At 36.8% G+C, this 20,632-nt stretch overlaps 1 protein-coding gene across 1 annotated transcript; it reads right to left on the bottom strand.

Annotated features, from left to right (window-relative positions):
* Nucleotides 1–750: 750 nt before the first annotated feature.
* paqr4a (progestin and adipoQ receptor family member IVa) lies at nt 751–15,361 on the bottom strand. Its single transcript, XM_058769664.1, is given in 4 exon segments — nt 751–5,375; nt 5,377–5,650; nt 8,994–9,212; nt 12,895–15,361. Coding segments are annotated over 4 exon segments (816 nt in total). The 5' UTR covers nt 13,061–15,361; the 3' UTR covers nt 751–5,218.
* Between the last annotated feature and the right edge of the window lie 5,271 nt (nt 15,362–20,632).

The raw sequence follows: 20,632 nt of genomic DNA, 5'->3' as shown, positions 1-20,632 counted from the left end.
CGCTCGCTAAAGTTTGCGGTTTCGCCCACATGTTTATCTCTCTCTTGAACTTTTCTGTTTTAAAACTCAAATTTCCTACGCTTTCTTTTGTAACAATAGGTAACTAAACACTAAAGCATTAAAGTAAATGCCTTTAACTTACCATGACAACCATATTTTCCGCCAAAATGTCGTAATATTGTTAAAGCACTTTGGTAACAGTATTAGCCACCACTTTTTTTTTTTCGTCTTAAATAAATAAATATTGTGATTGAAAGCTTCTTAGACTGTTTGAAAGAGGTTCATTTATTTGTTTTGTCGTGTTTTTACAGTATGTAGTTTGGTGGAAACTAGTTCACCATTTATAACCTTTTTACCCTAAAATATTTGGGTTTGATGATTTTATTTGTTTACTATAAATAAGTTATATAAGTAAATAAACTACTTGTTATGTTTTTCGACAAGAAGACGTGTACTTTTCACATTCAATTGAATGCCTCAATTAAGGCAACCCTAATTTTCACATTTAAATTTCTGTTTAGGGTTAATTTCTCAAAAGTGATCAATTTAATAAATAGAGGAATATAATACAATATTTTTTTAAACACCCACAGTCACACAAGCACTTCACTACACCTGTGAGAATAAATAGGCAAACATGAATTACCAGAAGTGGAGGTCAAAATATAAAAGCGTTTCATCAACATCATTTAAAAAATAAAGGGAGTCAAACGAGAGAATTTTAAAAATATAAACCTCAATTTATTGCACAATTGCTGCAGGCGACCGTGGGGTTTGGAAGATCTGTCTTGTGTGCACAAATGTAATTGTGAACACACAAATAGACTGAGAGAGAAATATAGGCCCATAAAACAAACCAACAGAGACACACGCTCGTAGATAAAACCATTTACAACAAGAAATATTTATGTAAAACCGAAGTTATAAATAAATAAGTAAATTTTGCAATAAATGAGGACACCAAATAAAACAACAAAAAACAAAGATATACGGCCAGCAGGGCTCAGTGCGTGACCTGTGACAGACTTTCATCCAGAAGGTCAACACGGTTTATTAACTGAACATCATTTATGCTGCTACCAACTCATAAGAGTCAATAGAGCGCTGTGGCCACCAGATGGTGCCAAACAACAATCAAATTCAACAAAAACACACAAGCAGGAGCAGAAACAAAAAACGACAGATCTTTCAGAGACCTCCCGTCTTCCTATGTGCATTAGTATTCTCAGCCTTTGTACTTAAATTAAGATTATCATTGATAGTGGTAACCCATCTCAGAATAATAGCAATAATAACAATATATCCATTATCATAATAATGCAAAATGTAACTAATGATGAGTAGTTTTTAAATTATCATTAACAGGCTATCCAGCACCTGCATACTAAGAAAAGAAAAAAAAACAAAACGAAAAAAAAAAGGTTATTATAGTTTCATACATCATGTCATTATTTTTTACCACAGGACATTAGAATATACAGACAGGAGAACATCATCCATGAGAATATCATCCTTGTTCCTCCTCTAAAACATGGGTTATGATGCAATCCATTTCCTTTAGGGCTCAATGTAACATGCTCTGCACATTCTCACATCACCTAACTAACTACATGAATAAACACATTCTTGATCAGCATTTACGGACACATTCGGCCCCACGAAGGCAATATGCATCAAGAAGGACGCACAGTCCAAATGCCTGATGACTGACAAGCCATCGCGACCTTTGCCCTTAAAAACATACAACTGTCATCATTTTTTTCAGTCTTCGATTTTAACCAGAACAAGCAAAGACGACATGACAGGATGAAAAGAAAACTGGCCCGAAATCAGTTGTTGAGGTCACTCAGTACAAGTGAGCACTGACAGGGCACCCTGAGAAGAGGAAACCCCAGGATGGCATGGTCTGAGCAAAACATGTTGGTGTGAACACACAAATCTGTTTCTTTTCAGGACTGGTAAAACATCTTGTTTTTGGAATTCACATGTACAAACATGTTTGTGTGTGTGTGTATATATATATATATATATGTACATATTTCGATTATGCATAGTTATCCAGTGGGTTTCAGAGGTAATAACATATCAGGACCCCCGTTTTCCAAACCAAAACATCTGTATGCCCCTCTGTACTTTTAATGATGTAAAAAAGAGATTTTACCAACCGAACTATATTACAATCCCTTCTAAACAGTTTAAAAAACAAAGACCGTGTTAATGACATTATGACATCATAGTAGTACAGACATATTATTATGACGTTAACCCTACTAAATAATCTAACAGCATTGTTAACTCTCCTGCCAGGCCTGTCATTGTGATATGACAATTTTAGCTTTTTACAGGTATAGAATGATCAAATCACTGCTGCCTTTGAAATGAAATCGGACAATCCATATTGAGTGTCGCTCTCTGAGATGAAATACGCTAACATTCGATATATTTCCAAATAACATTGTTGCTTTATATATTAATATGAATATATAAAAATGTCGGTATGTATGCCTCTTGCATTTTATGCATATACAGTCTACATACAGGTATTTACATTACCTATATGGACTTGTAAGTTCTTAATTGGTTTTCACTTTGATCCAAAGCCCTTTTGGTAAAAAAATAAACAGTGCAGTTAATTACTTGATATGGTTGTATTGCCTCTGGGCTGCTCTCTTGATCTCATTCCATTTCTAAAGACAGATATATTTGATGCATTAGCTCTGTTACTGCACATTAAGCACATATGTCAGAGGTTGCATTGCACAAGCATTAGGAATTGCATGTTGTGTTTTAAGGGGATTGGTTTACTAGTACTTACATGCACCACTTGATTGCAGAGTCTAATGTTTATCATTTAATAGCATTAAAGGGGTTGGGGTAAACCTTCCCCAATTCTGAGGGAATAGTGGTTTGTTTTTAAAACCACCCTGGTCTGCAAAGATCAGGACCATCGTGCTCGACACTTGAGGCCCTAAAACATCTAATTTGGCATAGAGTATGTGTAAGTGTTTGTCAGATACATCTGATCGACATTCTACCTAACATGCACTGATTCTACACTAATAGGTCTGATCTCTGCTAGAGGATATTAGAGTACTGTGGTTGTTTACAGATATGTGATCCCCAACTGGTTAAAATAATATATACATATAAAATAAATAAATAAATAAATAAATAAATAAAAAACAGTAGTAGTTGCATTCAAATTAAAAACATCTTCAAACATTGCCAAATGTCAAAACAACATCTTAAATATAATAAATATAATGCCAATGATACGGATAGTGAGGGTAATTGAAATGAACGGCAGGCCTCACTGGTGTTTGTTCTAAAAGCTATATTGTGTCAGTGAATCTCTCACATCGTGTTGTTTGTTTGTAAGTTCTTTAAAACAAGTGAGGTTGGAAGGGTTAAGAGAGTCATCCTTGGTTTGTTCCGCTCAGTAGTGCATAAGCGTGCTAAGCTAACAAATCCAAATGTGCAAAAACTGCACAATACAGCCCATTTGGAACAATGTGAACATCTCCATAGTGCAATCTGCAATAAGAACTGTTTTAGTTTACAGTAATCACATTCTAAAGTAGATATAAAGGAGGCTGATTGTTCAGCTTTAGTCACAGTAAAAAGCTCTGTTAAACCTGAAGTCATGTGGCAACTTTTCTTAAATCAGAGGGGCCATTATGAATTATATCCAATCAAGTTCATCCCATTACCACGGACTTAGATAATCCGTATATATAGCATTAACTTGGCACAAGTGAGCAGTACCAATATTCCCCTAGTCTTCACTGGGGAATTCATAGTGTATTGGCATGTGTAATATTGCTCCATTCTGGAGTCTAATATTCATCTGCCTCGTCTGATGAGCGGGAACATCAGGTGCACAGTGGGCGAGGATGGCCAGCAGAGAATTAAAGCCTTTGTGCAAACAGCACGCCATTAAGAAAATAATTTGCCTTGTCTTGAATCCAAGGTTACATGGATAATTGAGGTTAAAGGTCAGAAAGAAATTAAATCTAATTTAGAGCGGTACAAAATCCAATCTTCCAAACTAAAGATTAGGATATTAAAACTGTAAGTGTACAAGGCTGAATCGACTGTTCAGCAGCACAGCAGAGAAAATATCTTCCGCAGGTAACGTAAAATGCTTCCCAGGGTATTTTTAAAGTCATGCTCCTGCAAAAACCGCATTGAATAAATGCCTCTTAGATGTTAACAAACATGATCAAAGTCACAGAGGGCACTAAAAAATAAAATGGCCACTCAGCAGCTTTAACCAGCCAGTGAATGTATAAATGACAAGGCTGCAAACCAAGGAATGACCCCTTCACCCTTCACTTACAGGTATCGGGGTGAGAATGTGGAAAATGTGGACCTAAACAGGGAGATGAGACGACACAAAAAAAGAAGAAGAAAAAAGTGATAAAACAAGTAAAATCAACTCAAGTATTTCCAGTAAATGTTGCTGTGAGACTGAGCATACAGTACGTGTGTGTGTGTGTGTGTGTGTTAGCACTGATGTAACATCTGATACGCTGCATAGTCTGCATTAGAGTATTAAGTTGAAAGTTGGAGGTGCATACATCATTTCTGCACCGGTGATCTTTGTTTGTCACCAGCAAAATTGAGAATAGAGACAAACTATAATTATTTTTCATAAAAGCCATGCTATTTTGCACAACGAATTTTAGATTACGTGATGCGTTAAATCTTACTTTTCGAGAGCCAATCATTTGAGGGCTCGATCATGTCTTTTACTGTTCAGCTACAACTAAATTTAGAGGTTATTTATTAAATGCTTTAAACGCTGGTGAACACATGACATCAAATAATGTCAGACCCCATATGTGCGTGTGTGTGCGCCTATAGAACGTGTAGGTCTCAAACCAAAAAATAAATAAATAAATAAATTGCCTTTGTTTGAGCTAGCAGGTCTAAACAGTGCCATGCACAGACAATGTTTATGCAAACGCAGATATGTACATTCTGGCTACTGACGGCACAAACAAGCATGTGTGTCAAAGCTGGCACTGGTGTCTCCTAAAAAACATGTAAAACACTTCTTATGGACTTTCGTGCACACATTTATATACAAAGCACAACAGCCTCCCCCCACCCCAAATCATTCTTTGCCCAATTACGTCGCATTACCAAACATCTCATTACTAAAAGAGGTCCTCACGCCCTATTACCCATGAATCCAGACTAGCAGGGGCCACTGTCAGTCTGAGGGACAGTGATACGTGTTGATCCACAGTAAGTCGTCCAGCACCCCCCAGTGTAGGTACAGTATGGACACCACCACCAGCACATGCATGATCTGATGGCTGTTGCACCAGTAGTCAAAGAGGCCTGGGCGGAACCGCTCAGGGATTCGTGATATTGATGACACCGCCCAACACCGCTAGTGCATCCATGGTGAGAAAGTGACGCAGTGAGGTGGGACTTCCTCCACCCACACCTACCCAGCGCAGAAGGAAAAACGAGAAGCGGAAAAGCGCCTGCCAGGCGAAAGAACGCAGACGGCGCACTCTGCTGCGCGCTGTGATGGCACAGTAGATGGCGTAACTGGAGAGCAGGATGTACATCAGCAGAGCCACTGTGCGGGTGAAGGGGTAGCAGAGAAGAGTGCTGTACACGATGGGCAGGGCTCCTGTGAACCAAAACACAGTGTTACTAGGATGACAAGTAACTGTACAGCTCACATCATTCAAGTATGTTTGGTCAGCAGATACGAAATTCCACAAAAAAGGGTGGATTGCTTTACGGCACCAGCAAATGCATGTGTGCAGCTATCCACTGTATTCACAACAGTAAATTACACTCACTTAACTGTACAGGGCTCCAAATACACAAAACTACATATAGTTGCTGTAAAGCATTTGCTTACCACTGAACATTGTAAAAAGAAAAAAAAAACCCTGATATATATATATATATTTTTTCGGATATAATGACAATGTATCCCCCTACTTGAACAACCAAAATCTGAAAAAAAAAAAAAAAGGTAAAATAGAAGGCCACAAAAATCAGAGACGGTGCACAGTTTGTGCCATACACACACTAAACTAAAAAAACAACATAATGTACAGAACTGATAACAAATATATTAAGAAACTGTGTAAATAAATAAAATAAAAACAATATATTTAGAGGGGATGTGTCATGCACAAACTTATGGGATTGTCCTTTACATTTTTCATAATAAACAGTAAGTTGACTTACAAAAAAAATATAATAAATAAATGAAAGAGAAAAAAAACAATTGTAATAACAATGTTACAAACATACAAGCATTTTCTTCGAGAATATTTTCTTCACCATAAATTATATATTATGACTTTAAATGATATATTATTGTATTAAATTATATTATAACATGACATTTTAATTATATGTAATTTTATATATTATATTTAATTATATGACATTTTCTTCACTATAAATTATATGATATTCTGTACTTCAAAAAAAAAAAAAAAAATTTGAAGCAAAATTACACACGTGGTCAGAATTTTTGGCACCCTTGGTAAATATGAACAAAGGCGGCTGTGAAAATAAATGTGCAATGTTAATCCTTTTGATCTTTTATTAAAAAAAAATAATAATAATCACAAAAATCTATCTTTCATTGGAGAATAAGAATTTAAAATGGAGGGAAATATCATTATGAAATAAATGTTTTTTCTCAAATACATGTTGGACACAATTACTGGTACCCCTAGAAATTCTTATGAGTAAAATATCTCTGAAATATTGAATATAACAATTTTGAGCACACCAGCGTGATTATGAACATGAAATTATCCAGCCATGGCTTCCTGTTTCACAGAAATATAAATAGGAGGGAAAACAAAGCCCAAATTCCCTTAATCATCCATCACAATGAGAAAAAACAAAGAATATTTTTCTGATGTGCAGCAAAAGATAAACTGAGCTTCACAAATTAGTGAAGTGGCTTTAAGAAAAGAGCTAGAGCAGTGAAAATTCCCATTTCCACCATCAGGGCAATAATTAAGAATTTCCAATCAACATAAAATGTTACAAAACTGCCTGGAACAGGACGTGTGTCTATATCGTCCTAATGCACGGTGAGAAGGAGAGTTTGAGTGGCTAAAGACTCTCCAAGAACTACAGCTGGAGAATTGCAGAAAATAGTTGAGTCTCGGGGTCAGAAAATCTTTAAAAAAATTTGTCAAACAGCACCTACATCACCACATGTTGTTTGGGAGGGTTTCAAGAAAAATTCTCCTAGCTCATCCAAAAACAAACTGCAGCATATTCAGTTATCAGACATGACTGAAACTTCAAATGGGACTGGCTTCTATGGTCAGATGAAACTAAAAAATGAGCTTTTTAGCAGCAAACACTCAAGATGGGTTTGGTGAACACAGGAATAAAAAGTACCCCATGTGTACAATGAAATATACTGCTGTATTTTTAATGTTGTAGGCCTATATTTCTGCTGGAGGTCCTGGACATCTTGTTTAGACACATGGCATCATGGATTCTATCAAATAACAACAGATAAAAATTCAATAAGTGACTGACTCTGTTAGAAATCTTATAATGGGCCATGTTTGGATCTTCCAACCGTATAATAATTCAAACACAAACCTCAAAAACAACACAAAAATGGGTCACTGAGCACAAAACCAAGCTTCTGCTGGCCATTCCAGTCCTCTGACCTGAACCCTGTAGAAAATGAGTGGGTGAACTGAAGAGAAGAAGCACCAACATGGAGCTGGGAATCTAAAGGGTCTGGAGTGATTCTGGATGAAGGAATGGTCTCTGATCTCTTGTCAGGTGTTCTCTAACCTCATCAGGCATTATAGGAGAACATTTAGAGCTGTTAAACTGGCAAAAAGTATTGAATAAAAGGGTGCTGTTAATTGTGTCCAATGTGTATTAGAGAAAAACATTTACTTCATAATGACATTTCCTCCCATTTTAAATTCTTATTATCCAATGAAAGATTTGTGTGAATTTTTTCAATAATAGATCAAAAGGATTAACAATGTAATGATTTAATTCCACAGCCTTCTTTGTTCATATTTACCAAGGGTACCAACAATTCTGACCACGTATGTATACGTAATGCGCTGTTAAACTTAATAATATATTTTTTATTTATATGGTCAGGAAACTAAGGGTTAACCAAATAACATGTTTTACTGTATAATTTTTATACGCTATCAATTACAATTATTGACTTATTTACAAGAATGCCATCTATTGCACTGAAAAGGTATAAATCCTAGAATATTAGAACATTACCTCAATATGCCAATATTCCTAATGTAATTAACACTATCCTCAAAACCATTTCTGTCTCACCAAGCCTAATTCACTTTTACAATAAATCAAATTAAATTAGTCAAAATGTCCTTTTTTGACTCTCTACAAAACGTTCCTTTGTTGTCCAACTAAATGGTGGATAATCATAAAAACGAAGAAAAAGCACTTTAACATTCCAAATGAGATCTTTATCAAACAAACAGAGCAAGAGACAATGGAAGTGCAGTGAAGCAGTCTCGTCACTGCTGCTGTACATGTGTCTTGTAAGGCACTTCAATGGATTCTTCATTGTCTATTTCTCTTTTGCTTTCTCTTAGCTTCTTTATTTCCTTTGTTGCAACACTGTTTTCTTGTGCAACACTTCTCCTTTGATAAAATGTTGCAACAGCCTAAACTACCACTACAAATATAGGAGAAATGCACATTTGACTAATTCACTGGGCTGCTGAGACACGGGTCTCTAATGCACACCAGCCTGTTTTGATGATCACCGCTAAACATGATGTGATGACCGACCACTTGATCTGGTGACCTCATCAGGTATGAACAATACAAAAATATCAAATGTGGGGTGTCCAGGAAAAAAAAAAAAAAAACTTGAATCAGCACGGGAAAACAGAGAACAGAATTGAAAAGAATACTAAGAGATAATGTGATGGAGCACTCGGATAGATTTGACACCAGTTTGAGATGCTGACCTAGCGTGTTGATCATGCAGATTCCACACATATCTAGCGTGAGCAGGGTTTTGTAGACGGGCTCGCCGCCTTCATGGTTCATGAAGAGGTGGTAGACCACTGAGCCCAGCTGCGGTGACAGGCAGGCCAGGAAATGCACCACGCCGAGCCACGTCACGCTGATCTGTGACCAGGGGATGTTGAGCGGGAGCAGCACCAGGAAACAGAGCAGAGGGATTCCTGAGTGGAGAGAAAGAAACAATGAGACAAAGAGGCTCAGGAGAGTCATTGTACACTGAAGAAGTAGTTGAAGCGCTGTTGAAACACGTAAGGCCTGTGAAGAGAACGAGAAGGTCGTTATTTGGCATTATGCTCAGGCAAGCCCTGCAGTGTTTCATCGTGTCCCTTGAGTTGAATGCTGCAGCCTAAACAACACATGGATTTATGGAGGCCCAGGGAACGGCCCAGCACAATGAGGGTCTCAGTGGCTTCGCTGTGCTAATTTTAGCAGCAGCTGCCAAAATGCAAACTACACACTAAAACAAAGGTCTTTAAAAGTCTTTAGCACTGAATGACAGTCAGTGGCTTTTTACTAGTGGCTCAAAGTACATGAAAAGACAATCTCGTTGGACAATCTTCTTGTTGTTTGTGAATCTCTTTTTCTCTCTAAGCCCCTGTCATTCCCCCAGTGTCAAATGATTTATCCTAGTCAGGTATAAGCACCAATGCCTTCTAGCACATCTATTTTGAGTGAGTTATCTCTGTTGGCTTAACACTCGCTCTGATAAAGACACTATTGATAGAGAACATGCACTCTGCCCAAGAAAAGTGAATGCATTTGAGGTGCACCTACACTTTGTACGTACTGTAAATGTTATATTAAAGAAACAGTTTCACTGGCAATGATGATATTTCAAATTTAAATCATTCCAACCACGTTAGACAAAATAATGCTTTGATAAATTATAATTATGACATAAATTATATCCAAATTATATATATAAAAAAGTAATATTCAAGAGATGAAAAGTCATAATGATGTAAAAAGTCTGACTTGTCATAATTTCTACTTTTCATACCCTAAATGACTTTTTGTCATAATTTCAATTTATATCATAATTAAATTGGCTTGAAAATGTTCATCAATTTTACTACAATTTTCATCATTTAACAAAGCAATGAAGTTTCTACCACCATTTCTTACCCTTATGTCCTTCCAAACCTGTATGATTTTCTTTCTTTGAACACAAAAGAAGATATTTTGATAGATGTTGGGCCATGCTGATATTTATTGTGTGGACAATTAAAAAAAGGGGAAGAAAAGAGACATTTCTTAAAATAACGTCTTTTGAGTCCCACAAAAGTGGTTTCGAACAGCATGGGAATTAATTTTTCAGTGAACTGTGCCTTCAATTTTGTGGTGTATGTGCAAGTGTCAATTGTTTTTTGCAGAAGTGTGCAATCAGATAATAGAACATTAGTGGCTATACAAACAGCATGAGGGTTAAAGGAGCCCACAGACCAGAAAAACATCAGCAGAAGTGCACAGAACAGAAACAGACTAGTAATGATTATTAGTCATAGTCAAGTGTCAGGAATAGACTGAATTATCTTTAAACAGCAATGTTACAGGTAGAAACCTATGAAGAACTTCAAATGTTGCTCTGAAGACATGGCGTGCAAACATGGGATACAATTGTGCATACATATCATGCAAAGTAAAACACAAATACTTGAACACAAAGCAAAACCCTGTGAAGGAACATGCACCTCGGATGCGTTCATACGCAAAGAATGGAAATCACCCTATGTAAAAATAAAAAATTTTAAAAAGTGATGATATATGCAACAAATTTTCATTCATCAGTATTTATTTTCACCTTGTCTTACAAACTCCACAAGGAGGTATTTTTACCAATTCAAACAGTACAGACACAGAATAAATGCCTCTTTATTTCAGCTTAGAAAAGGTGCAGGTGCAGCTCCCTACAGCAAAGTCATCTTTTGGGTCAATTTAAGCTGTGTCACTTATTTCAAACCTCTCATTTCTGCTTACTGGACTACAGTAGGCCGGAGAACACGCTCAAATATACTCTGAACCACAGCATTGGCTTGAGAACACACTCTGAGAGTGCAGTGCTCAGATGCAGTGTTCTTCTCAGGTTTTCAGTAATGCACATCAGTGTGAATGTGTCATTTGCTATCAAAACAATATAATATGATGCTAACAAAGTTTTAATAGTCCAAATGGCAGTTTCTTGGAAGGAAAGGGTATGTACGACAGTACACCTGCAGGCAACCACATGACCCAGCTTGATGGTTCCACACAGTCCTGCAATTTAGAAGCATTTACAAGCAGAAATTCCTTTGGAGTTGACCTTTATGCCTGATTTTACATTTGTTAAATTTTCACTCAGCAACTGTTGCACTGGAACGCTTGTCTAGATACTGCTCACTTGCAGCTCTGATATAAAAATACAGCACAAATTACTTAAGATAATAACTCCTTTTGTTAGTGCAATTAATTATGTATAGCAAACTGCAGTATATATAGTGATGTACACAGCAAGAGTAGAATGGAGAGTTTCGTAAAAGATGCAGTTCTTTGCATTTCAAGGTGTAGCTGTATAATCATTTAAATGGACAGTTTTCAGAAAAAAAGAAGAAAAAAAAGATAATTCTGTCAATTTAATCATCCTCATGTCGCTCCAACCCTGTATGATATAACCTTCTTTTGCGGAAAACAAAAGGAGATATTTTGAACAATCTATTGGTCTGTATTTTCCATTTAATGGTGATTGAAGATGTCAACATTCAAAAAGGACACAAAATCACTTTAATCACAGCAGTACTCCACAAACTTATACACTATATTTCAAGTCTTTCAAGTTCATGAGAGAAGTAGCAAATTTGCTTAATGATTGAATGATTCATTTGAGTTCACTTCTCACAAACTTTGCCACACTTTTGAGGCTTTTTCAGGCTTGAATGAATGGAGAAGGCATCGCTGCATGAAAAAGACTGACAAGGACAACTTAAAAAAATTTTCCTTTGTTTTCCCCAGAAGAAAGTCATATGTGACCCTGGATGACAAAACCTTAAAGTGTCTTAAGTGTCAATTTTTCGAAATTGAGATTTATACATCATCTGAAAGCTGAATAAATAAGCTTTCCATTGATGTATGGTTTGTTAGGATCGTACAATATTTGGCTGAGATTGAAAATCTAGAATCTGAGGGTACAAAAAAAACTAAATATTGAGAAAAACGCCTTTAAAGTTGTCCAAATGAAGTTCTTAGCAATGCATATTACCAATCAAAAATTAAGTTGAGATACATTTACGGTAAGAAATTTACTAAACATCTTCATGGAACATGGTCTTTACTTAATATCCTAATGATTTTTGGCATAAAAGAAAAATCGATAATTTTGACCCATACAATGTATTTTTGGCTATTGCTACAAATATACCCCAGCGACTTAAGACTGGTTTTGTGCTCCAGGGTCACATATGTATTTAGACCAACATGACTGTAAATAAATAGTTTTTGGGTGAACTATTCCATTAACATGTAGTTTTATGAAAAAGCCAGTAAGGTGTGCAGTTTACAACACACAGTGCTTAAGAAGGAAATACAGACCATATCCAGTGTCTGGTGGTACAGCAACTGATCATTTGGGATTTAGACTATAGCTATGAATGGGTAATACAAATGCAAATACTGGTAAGACATAAGCAGCCAGGCTGGGCAAAACTCATACCGACATGAGTGAAGTCATGCAATTTATTAATACTAATTCATTAGAATTATTAGTTAAAAAAAAAAAACAATGACACATAAAACGTGAAGCATGTTATAAGCACATAAAGAGAGAGGGCACTGTCAGCTTCCTCTTTTGAAGCAGTAGGCTCTCACACTCACCGTGTGTGTAGATGTTCCCCAGCTCATTGTGCAGATAGAAGAGACTCTTGATACACTCCTGGACGGAGGAGATGGGTCTATAGCCAGTCAGGACATATTTGTTGAACTGTAAGTGTGGAGGAGAGTTTGCCCAGTCCAGCAGTCTGGGGCCGTTTAAAAATGCCATAGCAACCAGAAACAGTCACGACGACGACGACGCTAAAATAACTACGCTATACATCTACACTCGCACGCACAACACAGACTAAAAAAAGACCCGACACCGTAGACATTAGTCGGAGAAGTGCAGTCCGGTCATGTGCAGCCAGCTACATGGCTAACAGACCCGCTGCTCTTTAGCCGAAACAAACTATTTTAAAAAGCAACTTTTGCCTCTTCGACGTTTTGTTTTGGAACGTTGGCGGCGGCGGCGTCATCCACACGGATTGACGTAGAAATTCCAGGCTGCGTTCATAGTGAGCTTCGCTGTTCTATACAGAGCTGCATGTAACATTTAAACAAAGTGCGGTCACACCCTTCTCCAGCCTTTCAAACTAACCCCACCAGCTTCTGTCAGCTCGACTTCAGAGGCGACCCGAGGAGAGGTGGCTTTCGTTTGCTGCTCATCAAACAGCCGCCGGCTAATTTCACCATCGGGAACGGCAGGGGTTTCGTGAACGCGAAGCTGTGTGCTCGGTTCAGGGCAGCTTCCTCATATTCCCGTAGAGTGAATCATCACCATCATCATCTGTCCGTCCGGAGCTTTGGCATCCACTCTGATTTTTAAGCTACCAGCGCTCTGACTGTGAGACCCGTGTGTTGCAAGAAACTGATACAAAAGACTCATTTAACGTACAGGACCTGAACGAAGCAGGTGTATTTTTCTCTAAACGAATACAAGTATGCACTTAATAAGAGTGATGTTACGACAATATTGCTTGGCACCGATCATAAGTAGTCACTAATATACAGTAGCCTACGGTGCCAGAATCGACACCCCACGGGGTTTAGGGGGTTAATGTTAAAATATTCAGCTGATTAAAAAAGCACGCGAGTTTGATATGTAATTTTATAGTTGGATGTGTCAAGTTTTTTTTTTCTTTCACCAGAATGTATCAAGCATCTCCTGGCATCTGCTCCTTGTCAGCGACGAGCACTGTTATCCAATAAGGAAGTGCACGGTGCAAAGAAAAAGTGCACAGGCTTATCGTGTGCTCTCCTTTTTCATTTAATCAGTAACGATATTTCGATGTCAAACGCACTCGGTGCGTTTTCTGTTCCCTGTCTCACAGTAACCGGATAGCTCGCGAGCTAACGGGCTAGCTGCCGTCACCTTGATTGTGCTGACTGCAAAAACACACGAGCTTCACAGTCAACGTTTTAGCAGCGGTTAAACATCACAGCCGGTTTCCCCAAACAGCAGCACACACATTCCCGCGATCCCCCATGCTCCGACTAAAATATCTCCATCCGGAGGCTTGGCATTTGTCATCCAGCGAACGGAGGAATGTACGGTGCTCAGCTCACAGGAGCACGTCTCCCCTGTGCTGCCAAGTGATGTTGCTGCTAGCTTGCAGTGATTTCATCCAGCAGAGTTTTAAACGAGCGCTTCGCTGAGGAGATCCGTTTCTGATAAGCGGCTATGCCAAAGAAAGGTTAATATCCACTACATTGCCCGGCGCATTTCTTACTGGCTGACTGATGCCGGTGTGCGGGAGCATGCGGCTGGTGGAGGGGCGCAGCGGCCCGGCCTTCACTCCTGATCATCCGCTGATGCTGCAGCGCTCTAATCCAGTCTGGACCAACTGGGACGAGCCGGGGGTGGCGCGAGGACAGGAACGATTTGATTTGTGCCTCTTAGATATTTTTTCTGTTACAATATATTTATTTATTTTTTTAGAATGTAGCCTAATATCAAGATTACATAGTCTATTTGTGAGTCATTGTATCTTATATTGATAGTATTCTTTATAATGATAGCTCAAAAGTAGCGATGTCCGATTCTGAACGAGTCGGATCTTTCCCATGAATTTGTTGAACAAAACCGAGTTTGAATGATTCGCTTACGAATCGAACTGAATCAGTCCGACTGAATCTTATCGAGAATCGACTCTTGTACAGTTCGCAACGAGCCTGCTTGGAGTGTACTGAATATTTAGGCTTGTTCGAGATGCACTACACTAGCTGCCACCGGCTGGAGACAGCAGCCGCATGCAGTCGGGGCGGAATTAAAAATCGGACACTTTCTGCTCCCGGTAGTGAACGCTCTCACGGTGTTTGCACAGATTAAATTAAATTAGTAAATTAAAATGCTGTATTTTTCAAATACACCGAAATGTTTTCATGAGCAACAGAAACACTTTTTATGTACTGCTTAATACAGCGCCATCTGTTCATGAATAAAGTTCAACATTTACTATTTAAAAATACCAATAAAGTATGGGTATATATGCTTTTATCAGTGTTTCATTGATAAACGTGATTCAACAGTGCGACTACACTAAAAATGCTTTTACTGTTAAAAAAACACAGATTTGTGAGCATTATTGGAATTGTTACAATAAACACCCAACACACCTAGTGCTTGTCATCACAGAATCTGACCAATGAGAATAAAGTGTGTGGTCATCAAGGCTCTCGCAGCCGATTTTGAGCAACTGCAGCGCCTGACCTCGGCGGCTGGTCTCGTTTTGCTCTCGCGGTACTTTGATGGCACGTGTGATCGTGAGGCGGCTGAAGCGCCGATCGAAGTCAGACAAGTGTTTAACCAGAATGCATCGCTTTTATCAGGCGGCAGCCGATCTTTGCGGCGCCGCATAATGTCGAACGCACCTTTTGATTGATGCGACGCAAAATTAAAACAAATAAACAAATGTTACGACGTAGGCTACTGGACGAGCTACTACTTGTAGGATTATGACAGTTTAACGTAGGCCTACATTTTATTAAAATTCAGCCAAGACATTTAAATGAATTTTAGTAGCGTATAGTTTATTGTAAATGCAAATTATAGCCTATTTAGATTCTTAAATTTTAGTTTAAATTGCGGATCATGACTGCAGCTGAATTGGGGAACATTGGGGTGTTAATAATGGTCATTTTAGATGACCTTTCGGATGTATTTAATTATAAAACACTTTATAATCTATAATAACATTTATTAACAATGTATTTAATATTTTCTCTAAACTTTCTTGTATATTTAGACAAGTACCTGCAATTCTGGCCAAATTCCCAATTCTGGTTTTGTTTCTCTCTCATATTGTCCCCTTGTTTCTGGGTCAACATATCTGCATGGCCAACATTGTCTTTCTGCTGAAAATGTGGGCACAATTTCTGATGTATGATGCTTGTCCACGTTTAAGTGGACATATTATGTCAAAAATTCTATTTAAAACAAAAATATGAGTTGTCATGATTTTGGAGTATATACAGCGCCCTCCAAAAGTATTGGAACAGTAAAGACAAAATTGTTCTGTTGGCTGTGGAGTCAAGACATTTACAAATATGATTAAAAGATGAATATGAGACAGAACTACAGAATGTCCCATTTTATTATTGGGTGATTCAACACATAGAGGTTTTACCAGCTAAGAAGTTCAGCACTTTGAGAGTTTTATCCCTCTATCTGATGTGAGCATAAGTATTGGAACAGTTGCCTCGCAGGTCTTTCTAAGTGTGTCCTGTTGCATTAATTCTTCAGATATTAAAAGCAGGGAATGTGTTGTATCAGTTATATCCATTACTTCTGCATTATGAATCTTGCATTTGATGATGACACACAAACCAGGATGAAGATGAGGGAGCTGACTTTGAGAGAAAAGCAAGCAATTTGGATGCTAAAAGAAAAGAGGAAGTCAGTTAGAGCTCTAGCAAAAACAAAGGGCATGGAGAAATCAAGAGTTTGGAAACCACCAGCGACACCAGCAACCAACAACTACCTGATCGGCTGAGAAAACAACAGTAGATGATGACAGACAAATCATAAAGCTGTGAAAATGAATCCTAAAAGACGTGTCTGTAAAATCATCAACAACTTCCAGAAAGCTGGGGTGATGCTCTGACAATCTACTGTCCTCAGGAGACTTTGACACAGAATTACAGATGCTACACATCAAGATACAAACCTCTGACCAGCTCCAAAAATAGAAAGGCAAGATTAGAGTTTGCAAAAAAGCACAAAGGTGAGCCAGAAGAGTTTTGGAACTGTGTTTATGGACCGATGAGACAAAGATGAACCTTTATCGAAGTGATGGCTGCCTCTGGAACAGACCCTCTCAACTTTACTGATGACTTAATGTATGATGACAGTAGCAGAATGAATTTGGAAGGGTACAAAACCATCTTGCCTACCAATATTCAAGAAAATGCCACCAGATTCATTGGGAAGTGCTTCATATTGCATCAGGACAATGACCCAAAACACCCTGCCAGTTCAGTCAAGGAATTTATCAGGGCAAAGAAATGGAAAGTCTTAGATTTCCCAAGTCAATCTCCAGATTTAAATCCCATTGAACATGAATTTCACCAGCTGAAGAGGAGAGTAAAGGCAGAAACTCCCCAAAACAAGCAACAATTGGAATTGGCTGCATTAAAGGCTGGGAAAAGTATTTCAAAGGATGAGACCAAGAGTCTGGTGTTGTCTATGGGTCACAGACTCACTGCTGTGATTGAGCGCAAGGGATCTGCAACTAAATAATAGCTTTTAATCTTTTATATCTGCCTTATGTTCAACTGTCCCAATACTTATGCTCACATCAATGAGTGGGATGAACTCTAAAAGTGCTGTTCTTTTTATTTGGTAAAACATATATGTGTTGAAACGTCTAATAATAAAAATTTGACATTCTGTAGTTTTGTCTCATATTAATCTTTTAATCATATTTGCAAATGTCTTGACTCCACAGCCAACAGAGCAATTTTGTCTTTACTGTTCCAATACTTTTGGAGGGCACTGTATATTTACTGAAACCATGAATATTTTATATTGTTTCATTAAAATTATTAATAAATGAAGCAAATAACCCTGTAACAATGAGAAATACATGTATTTGTGATGGGGTTGAGTGTGACGGGGTTGTGGCCACTGCTGCTCATGTAGCATAGGAGAGTAGACCATATATGGCAGCAATAAAATCAACACATTGTATATACTTATAAATGAAAATAAAATGTTGTAAAAGTAATAATTTTCCATCTTAATTTTATATGACGGGGTTGAGTTGTTAAGCTTGACAGTACCCTCCCTGACTATAACATGCCTCAAAAATATGAATAAAAAGTATGATACCACTAACCATTTTCTGCACCTCTATTAAAGAGACCTGGATGAAGTCACATATGAGTGGAGACTAAATTATTATGGGCGAAGAATGGTTAGTGTGACGGGGTTGAGTTCAGACTGAGAGACGTAACTTTACAGTCTGTTTTTTTATCAAATATTTTGCATTTTTTTTAGAAAAATATTTTTTACAAGAAAAGAACACAAGTATATGCTTACATTGTTGCCAAAAATCACAGACACTATGCACATTTTGTTAATAATTTTAAAGTACAAACTCAGGGACATTACAAAATGCTTGGTTCAAGATAGATATAAGACATTATTTTATGCTAAAAATATAAAAATGCAATAATTAATTAAAATGGGCATCCCAAAGTTTTGTGAAAAGCTTCTAACAATTCATTTTGGTGAACCACCACTTTAGAAACTCTGGGGGACTGAAATATTAGCGAATCCCAGGAATGACCCAGAAGTTAACCTTCCTATTGATATTTGACTCCTTAAAGTTTTATTTTTTAAAACCTTTGTAATGCCATTTTTCTAACTTTATTAAATGTGTCATCTTTTGTGCCAAAAAAAATAGATTTATAAACTTTTATCAAAAAATTTAAACTAAACAATAAATTCAATTAAAATAATAAGATATAATAATAACACTCAGGAAGAATAAGTTTCCAGTCAAATGAAATCAGCATCAACAATTCATCTTTGCATGGCACAGAAGAGCACAAATGTGGCATTAAGGAATATTTACAGAATTTAAGAAATTTTGACAAGACTCAGAGGTGGCATTAATGCATCTCATAATAACAATGTTATGAGATTAATGTTTTAAATATATAAATTTCAATGAATTAAATGACTCAATTTATACTTTAAAAATGAAACAGAAACTGCCAGCAGGTGGCAAGTCACTATCTTTGTCACTGAATCATTCATTCAATCGATTCGTACAAACGGCTGATTCATTTAGTTAACGAAGCAAGTGACTCTCTTAATGAATGGGTCATTGAATCATTGACTCACTAGATTTGTTCATAAACGAAACAGCTCTGTGTCAAAGACTTGCGCAGATGCTCAGCTGTGACTTTGTTTTTTAACTATATTTTTGTTGACGAAATAGAGCAAAATAGACAACAGTGTTCCTAAAATGTAAGTCACTTAATATTAACTTTTGTATAAAATCAAAAATGTATAAACTGTTGTATAAATTCAATTTCACATTTGCAAACTCTCTATAATCATTAAAAAGCTGTTACCCTCCGTTCATCGCTCTCTCACAAACTTCTATTTTAATGAATGAAGCTCTCTACACTGCACACTGAATATATTCATGTTATGAATATATACATTCCCCATTCAATGAGGTTATGGATGACAATTTATTTGTGGTGCAAGTATTTCTGAATTATTCTTTATAATTATATCTTTGTGTAAGTGGAAATAATTTTTTGCATAGGCTAAATCTGTTTTATTGTATAAAAGATTCAGTAACATAAAGCTGTTCACATGCTTAAGCCTTAAGTTGTTTTGTAAAGAGTTAATTCATCTACTGTATTTTGTACATTTATTTTAGCACCATGCAACAGTACTAATCAGAGTTGGCGAGTAACTAGTTACATGTAACGGAATTCCGTAATTTAATTATAAAATAAATGTAGGCTAACTGTGATCTGTTACAGTTACTGAGAAAAATGTGTAATTAAATTACAGTTACTTTTGAAAAAGTTAACAATTACAAAGGGGGTTACATCTGAATATTTTCACACACAGATTTAATTAATTATTTTCCCAAATTCCATCAACTGCTCTACAATATGAGACACCAATGTTTCAGGAGTTTTTGTATAGGATATGCTTTATTTTTGAAGATTTTTGAAGATTAATTGTAAGGTTAACCCAGCCTGCTTTAAAAATGTTTTAAAATGAATTACAGTTGAAAACATTCCTTAATTACAAAAGTAATAAAAAAAAAATCAAATGTAATTAGTCACATTACTTTAATAAAGTAATTGAAATAGTTACACTACTTATTAAATTTTAAATAGAGTAATTTATCTGTAACCTATTACATTTCCAAAGTAACTTTACCAACAATGACTATAATGTATGCAGGTTAAAATCTTTCTCATATTTTGTTTTTTACATCCATGTGACTACACAGTACAAGATAACACATACACCACAAGCCTAAATTAAAATTTCCAACCGCTATGTGAAATTTTTTTTTTTTTTATGAGTCATAAAACCAGCCCAAACCATGCATACCACAGTCATATTTGACAACTTTATCTGCATCTGGGCCTGTGACCTCTTTTGATTAAATCTGCAAACAAGTCGTTGTATTTTTAACACTTCATTTAAAACAAACTAGTGAACTGAGGTGATAATGTTCAAAATGGCTAAAAAAAATTAAACTTAAGTGAAGTTACGTGACCGAAGATACGCAGTTTGCCTTATACATTCATTTTAGCT

This window comes from Onychostoma macrolepis, chromosome 03 (assembly GCF_012432095.1).
Source record: "Onychostoma macrolepis isolate SWU-2019 chromosome 03, ASM1243209v1, whole genome shotgun sequence".
Lineage (NCBI taxonomy): Eukaryota > Metazoa > Chordata > Actinopteri > Cypriniformes > Cyprinidae > Onychostoma > Onychostoma macrolepis.
The sequence above is the reverse complement of the archived record's forward strand: the minus strand, read 5'-3'. Positions and strand labels throughout refer to the sequence as shown.